This window comes from Aphidius gifuensis, linkage group LG2 (genome assembly GCF_014905175.1).
Source record: "Aphidius gifuensis isolate YNYX2018 linkage group LG2, ASM1490517v1, whole genome shotgun sequence".
Classification (NCBI taxonomy): domain Eukaryota; kingdom Metazoa; phylum Arthropoda; class Insecta; order Hymenoptera; family Braconidae; genus Aphidius; species Aphidius gifuensis.
Genome location: NC_057789.1, coordinates 10,616,040 through 10,622,977, shown reverse-complemented (window position 1 = coordinate 10,622,977; position 6,938 = coordinate 10,616,040). Strand labels below are relative to the sequence as shown.

The 6,938-nt window shown below is 32.1% G+C and overlaps 2 protein-coding genes across 2 annotated transcripts in view; both read right to left on the bottom strand.

The window, feature by feature from the left end:
- Positions 1–3,462: 3,462 nt before the first annotated feature.
- On the bottom strand, positions 3,463–5,066 carry LOC122850363. Its single transcript, XM_044149522.1, has 4 exons — positions 4,814–5,066; positions 4,550–4,723; positions 3,667–3,861; positions 3,463–3,482 (listed from the first exon to the last, which is right to left on the bottom strand). The coding sequence occupies exons 1-4, from the start codon at positions 5,064–5,066 to the stop codon at positions 3,463–3,465; spliced, it is 642 nt and encodes a 213-aa protein (XP_044005457.1).
- A 685-nt stretch (positions 5,067–5,751) lies between these two features.
- The window catches only part of LOC122850362, a 2,529-nt gene continuing 1,342 nt past the window's right edge, over positions 5,752–6,938 (bottom strand). Inside the window, exons 3-4 of the mRNA XM_044149521.1 lie at positions 6,623–6,888; positions 5,752–6,421 (exon numbers count right to left, since the gene is read on the bottom strand). Of these exons, the coding sequence (XP_044005456.1) occupies positions 5,752–6,421; positions 6,623–6,888 (936 nt within the window). The remainder of the gene's footprint in view (positions 6,422–6,622; positions 6,889–6,938) is intronic.

The following is a 6,938-nucleotide window of genomic DNA, read 5'->3' as shown; positions in this document are numbered from 1 at the left end:
TCAAAAATATTATTACTAAAACTAATGTTTATTATAATAGGTATGCTTGAAAAAACAAAAACCAATCTAAGTCCATCAGTCGTCGAGACTCAAGTTTGCCATCCTGATTCAACTGATCAAAAACTACAGGAAAAAAAACTACCATTTTATCAAGTACTGAACGTTCACAGCGATATCCTTCTAGACAACGATAATTCATAACAAAAAAAAAAATTCATATCAAATAGTTAATAAAATAAACAATAATATGAATACCGACCGTAATATAAATTGTCAAAAACAACAGAAAAATCAATAAAAGAAACTTATTGAGTCATAACCGCAATCACTCCAGAAGAAGTTTCACTTCCCCCGCGCGTACTCGCAACACGCATAATTTTTTTTTTTTTTTATATTTTTTATATTTTTTTGAAGCTGAAATGTGTGGTGAATTTGGAGCTGGTCAAGTATTATCTAATCCTGAGCAGTCGAGTAACTCGATTGAAATTATTGACGAGTTACATGATAAACAAACAAAAGGTGTAGCTGTTCAACTATCATTGAATATGACTAAGCAGACGAGAAGCTTATCGAAAATCATAGACGCGTCATATGGTAAACAAAAAAACGATGGAACTGAAATGTCTGGTAAATTTGGAGCTGGCCAAGTACCCCGAGTAGAAATTTAAGTCAGGTCCTGATCAGGATATCCTGATTTCAAATCCATTTCGGATCCAGATTCTGGATCCGAAATAGATCAAGATGGTAATGTTTTTTGGTAAGGTTCGGATCCGGAATGGATCAGGATACCTGATCAGGCTGTAGTAAAGATACATGATCCATAATGGATCCAGAATCTGGATCCAATCCTGGTCAGGATACATGATCCGAAATGGATCACGATAGATTATCAAGACCGGATTAGGATGGTCATGTTTTTTGGTAAGGTTCGGATCCGGATTGCATCAGGATACCTGATGTCGTCTTCAGGATAACGTAAGGATACATGATCCGAAACGGATCCGGGATCTGGATCCAATCCTGATCAGGATACATGATCCGAAATGGACCAGGGAACATTTGCATTTTTGAAAAAAAAAAAAATATTCATTTTTCCATATTTTTTCTTATAACATATAGTGGTTAATATATGACGGATGTATAAACGTTACATTATGGAACTAACCTAACCTTAACCTCAATATTCTGCTCTTAAACCTGACCCAAATTAATTTACAGTGACCGGGTCTCGAACCCTCGAACGCGAAACCGAAAATATGGGGGCGACGCTCTACCCACTGAGCCATTCTGACAAACGATACTCGGGAAAATTTTTTCATTCTTATGAATTAATAAATAATAAATAAATAAGTTAGCAGATAAATAAACAAAAAATATAGATAAATAATAATTAACTATTAAAAATATAAAGAAAAAATCAAAACATAAAATAATTATATTTTTTGTACGTGTTCAGTCCAGAAAATATAGAAATTACTCCAGATTGGATCAAGATGTCCCTGTTAAGGATAAGTTGAGGTTATCCTGATGCTATACGGATCAGGTGAATTGTATTCTGTAAAATAAATTACGTTTTAATTTTTACCTGATCAAATCTGGATCCAGATTGGATCAAGATATCCCTGTTAAGGATAAGTTAAGGATATCCTGATGTTATCTTGATCAGGTAATTGGTATTTAAAAAATAATTTATTTATTAATTTTTACTTGATCAAGTCTGGATCCAGATTGGATCAAGTATCACTGTTAAGGATAAGGTAAGGTTATCCTGATCTAGAATGGATCAGTTTGTGATGGAGATACCTGAATAGGGAAAGCCTTATCATATTCTTATCCAGATTGGATCAGGATGTGGTAAGGATACCTGAACAAGGATAACCTTACGATTTCCTGATCCGATCCGGATCAGGGTTCAGGCTATCCTGAACACATTTCTACTCAGGACTTTTGAACGCAAGTAAACATGAAAAAAACTCGATCGAAATAATGGATGAGTTATATGATAAACAAATAGTAAATATTGATGCTATGCCTGACAATATCGATATTTAGATTATCAAAGAATACTATTTTTGCACAAAAAAAAGTTCGTAACAAACCTCATCAACAAGGTATGTTTATACTTGATATTTTTGAAAAAAAAAATTTTATTCCATATTGTTTAAAATTTTTGATGTGTAAACATCTTTAGGCGCGGGTTGAGTATGGAGTAAAAGGAAAAAACATAGAGTTTAGACGTCAGATCCGGTAACGGATCTGGGCAGGAATCTCTTTTCTGTCAGTCTACATTGCGCCTTGGAGCGGCATGGTAATCGATCGGTAACCGTTACCATCAGGCGTTCTGTAGTATAGATGAATTAAAATTCGAGGATTTTCATATTTATATTAATTTATTTATTATTACATATATACCTATATATGCGCCGTTGTATATATCGATATACAAGTATTATATTTGTATTTATTAGTTATACTTGCATTTGTTAGGCGAAGTAAAGTTCATATATCGAGATGAAATTTTCGAATCTCTGAACGAGAGAGTCTCTGAAAATCATCTCTGTACGCGCCACCAGGGATAGAATACAGAAACTCTCTTATTCGTCTCGCTGTGAGAGACTTTCTGATGCGTCTCTCTGTCAGAAAGTGTATAGAGACTCTCTCATGTGTCTCTCTGTCAAAAAGTGTAGAGAAAATCTCTGATGCGTCTCTCTGTCAGAGATTGTCCAGAGACTCTCTACAAGCGAGACGTTTGAGAGACTGTGAATTCTCAGAGATGATCATCTCTGTGAGCGATTCTCTTTGAAGGCTGAAAAAGTAGTTTTTATAATTCTGAAATTACTACTTTAATGTTGAAGTAATAAAAAATTATCAGAGTTGATGATATTGTTATATGTCATCACATGATTGTTGATACTGTTGGAGATTGTGGTCTGACGTTTGTTGGTGATGTTGAATGTCATGATTAGTTTGTAGTTGCTGTTGATGTTGTTGAGAATGATTGGAAAGTTGATGTTGATATGGTTGAATATAGTGATTAACGACTTGTTTTTGATATTCATGAAGACACTTGATGGTAAAGTTGGAGTTGCTGTTGGTAGTGTGGATGTTGTTGGTATTGTTGAAAATAGTCGTAATGTTGGTTATTACGAAAATGGGCTTGCTCTATTGGAACCAATGAGTCATGAACTGGGTAATTTTGTGAGGTGTAATGAAATGATCGACTCAATAACAGCCGACTCAGCTGAAGGAGAATTAATTTTAGTTTGCGTATTTTTGACTGGTGTATTGTTATCTAGTTTGACTTTAACTGGTGTAACAAGTGAAAATGTTGAAACTGGAAGAGATTCCTCATCAACTTCAATTGAAGAAGATCTACTTCTTAAAACATTAGAAGCTAATTTTAATTGCTTTTTTGGTCTTTTACAATCATTTTCGACAGTTGAATGATCACTTGACATATCGTCATTGGGAACACTTGTTATCTGAAAAAAAAAAATCAATGAAAAATTTATTTAAATAAAACTGAGAAAAGTAGACAAACAACAATTAAATAGAGAATTAGTTATAAACAAACAGAAATATACAAAAAAGAAATGTCTTTAATAATAGAATATTTAGTTGTTATCTGTACTTTTTTTGTTGATAGATTTGTACTTTGGAGTTTACTTTCATGGAAATTTTCTTCAAGAGAACTATCATCGCTTTCATCATCATTAATAGATTCACTACTTTTACTGGTACTCATTTTAAGTTTTTTTGATGACATATTTCTGGTTTGTGATTGATCATTCATACTACGTTTGAGCTTACCATTTGGTTTTATTATTTTATCATATTCATTCAAATTATTATTCGAAATATCTTCAACAAAACAACTTATTTTCTAGAAAAATTAATGGAAATGAAGTTAAGAAAACTAGACAAAAAAAAACTTCAAAATCATGCAACTTTTTTTGTAAACTAGGTCATGCCCGTGCTTCGCACGGGTATCGTTATGGGGTCTTGCGAATAAAAGTTCCTTAGGGTCGGTTGTGGAGTATAGCATAGAGAAGAGTATCGATGAACTATACTTAATACCAATAAAATATTTATACGTGTTGTCTGGTATACCTGGTATACCTAGTTTTTTTTCGGCAGAAATACAACGTGATAAACCAAGAACTAACTATGAATGAACTTCATACAAAAATATGTATTTTAATTCAGAATTGTGGTCTGGTATTAATTTGGTAATTATATAATTCTGTATATACATAGTTTTTAATTAAATTATTTTCCCGTTTTTCGTCCAAAAAAATTCTTATTGATTGCCAAGCTCGAACTCTCGAGAACGCCACATATAATTGGCTATGATTGAATACATTCTTACGTAAATCTAAACCTATTTTTTCGAAAGTCTGTCCTTGACTTTTGTTTATAGTCATCGCGAAAGCTAATTTGATTGGGAATTGTCGTCGTTTAAATGTAAATGGAAAAACATTATCACAATATAATGTTATTCGATGAATGAATACAATGCTTCCAGCCTTGTCTCCCGTTAGTATCTTACATTTTAAGAGATTATGAGCTAATTCTAGTATTTGTAATCGTGTTCTATTGCATAGACCTTCAGCAATACTCAAATTACGTAGCAGCATAACTACACAATTAATTCTTAATTTAAGTTCATGCTGAGGAAAATTTGATGGATTTAATGAATGAAGATATTCTGGTAAGATTGCATCTGTAATATCTCCATTATCACAGTTTTCTGTACTATCTACGCTTGGATATCTCTTTTCCGTTTTTTTATCAAATTATTTAAGAACTTTACAATTGATTTCATCAACGTCAACATTTCGTGCTGCTAATACAGCTACTTTTGTAAGTTCATCGTATTTTTGATTTTTAATAATTTCTTTGAATATTGATTCTACTATATCTTCATTATTTTCAGCTATGCATTGTTCCGGTGCTATTATATTATCGTTTTTGTCATTTAAAACACCATTGCCAACATTTAGAAGATATTTTGAAAATTCTTTCTCTTCAGGTAGTGTTCTCATATTTTCTGTTAATGATAGCATTGTAAAATTTTTCCATAGATGGCTAAATTTAATTGATAAATTAACTAATTCACTACGCGTAGCGATAACTTTAACTGGTAGTAGCTGTCTAAAATCACTACCTATCAAAATTACTTTCCCACAAAACGGTAAATCATTATTCATGAAATATTTGTAAGTCATATCGCCTATTTCCATGCAATATCGTGGTGCCATAGGACCTTCATCCCAAATTATTAAGTCATAATTTTTCTTAATATGTGCTTCTTTTGATTGAATTTTTATATGTGATGTTGAATCAGAAAAAAGTGGAACTGGTAGGCCGAATGCCTTGTGAACAGTTTTTCTGTTGGGAAGTAGTATTGCTGAAACCCCTGTACAAACTTTTTTACCTTTACTTTTCAATAAATGGTATAGAGTAATGTAAACAAAAGTCTTTCCGGATCCACCTGGACCATCTATGTAATAACAGGTTTCTGAATTATTTTTTTCGTCTTCCATCATGACAACTTCTATGATTCTATCAACAATTTCTTTTTGCTTCACATTCAGCTTCTTGTATTGACTCTCCCCTATTTCATGATGACTGGGATCTATTTCTTCAATATTATCCTCATTATTTTCTACTATTTCAAATTCAGACAATGATGGCATAGTTGGAAAATCATCGAGAATATGTTTATCATTGCATAATAAAGCGTTTATTTCATGATATGCTTTTTTTTATGCTTTCTGATGTTGAACTTTTATAATAATCTTGTGATAATGCATCTTTGAATTTTTTCCATAATTTTCCTGGGTCATTTGGTTGACAGTGAATCAAAATACTCACAAATAATTGTCTTAACTGTCGAGGCATCATCCATATTTCTCCTTCTGTCATGGCACGTTCCCATTCTGTATCGTCTTCAATGAGCCCTAGTGATAAACATGCTGCATGATAAGTATCATAGATTTTTCCATTGATCGTCCGTATATTTTCATAACTTGTCGCTCCTTTAACTGTCAATAATAGTAATCGAAGATTGAATAATTCCATTTGATGAGGACTTACAGCGTACATTCTTCCTATAACATTGTGTTGCTGTTTTCGAATTTCCCATGATTTAGTACCAGATAAATTTTTAAAAACATAATGTGATGGAATATCCGCATGTAGATATTCTTTGGCATTTTCATCACGTTGATTTAAATCAAAATATTCTAAGAGCATAGTATTTTTTTGTAATGCGGCTCTTAATGTATCCGCATCATCATTATTTATAATGACATTTTGTTGATTAGGCAAATGAATTGGTAACCGAATAATTGAATGACTTTTTTTTTGTAGAGATCTTCCTAATATTCGGTCACATGCTTCAACTGCACTAACATATCTGGTTTCTATAAAATTATGTATCTCATCATGATTGATATATTTTTCATGGGTGTTATTAGTTATTTCGAAACACGCAGCATCATGGCCTTTATATATATATTTGTACAAATATTTAACTGATTGTATGCTTGATACTATTTTAGTGTTAATGTGGCAATTAAATTCTTTTAGGAGTGTAGCATTATAGGGAACGACATACCGATTATCAACAGCTTCTTCGTTTATTCGTTTATATACTCCAGTATTTCTACGTTTATATGTGGGATATCCATTTTCATCTATCAGTGTTTCATTTTGAAATTTTTTTGGAAAATGTTTTGTACATATACCATCTTCATTTTTACACCAATCACCACATGGTCCGTGGATCATATTCTTCATGACTATTTTATAAAGTATTTGATCATCAGATGAATTTGGGATTTCAGCAACAATGAATTTATCGACAGAGACAGTTGTTGTAATCTTATTATTTTGTTTTAACGTTATCAATAAATGAACATGAGGAAGACCAC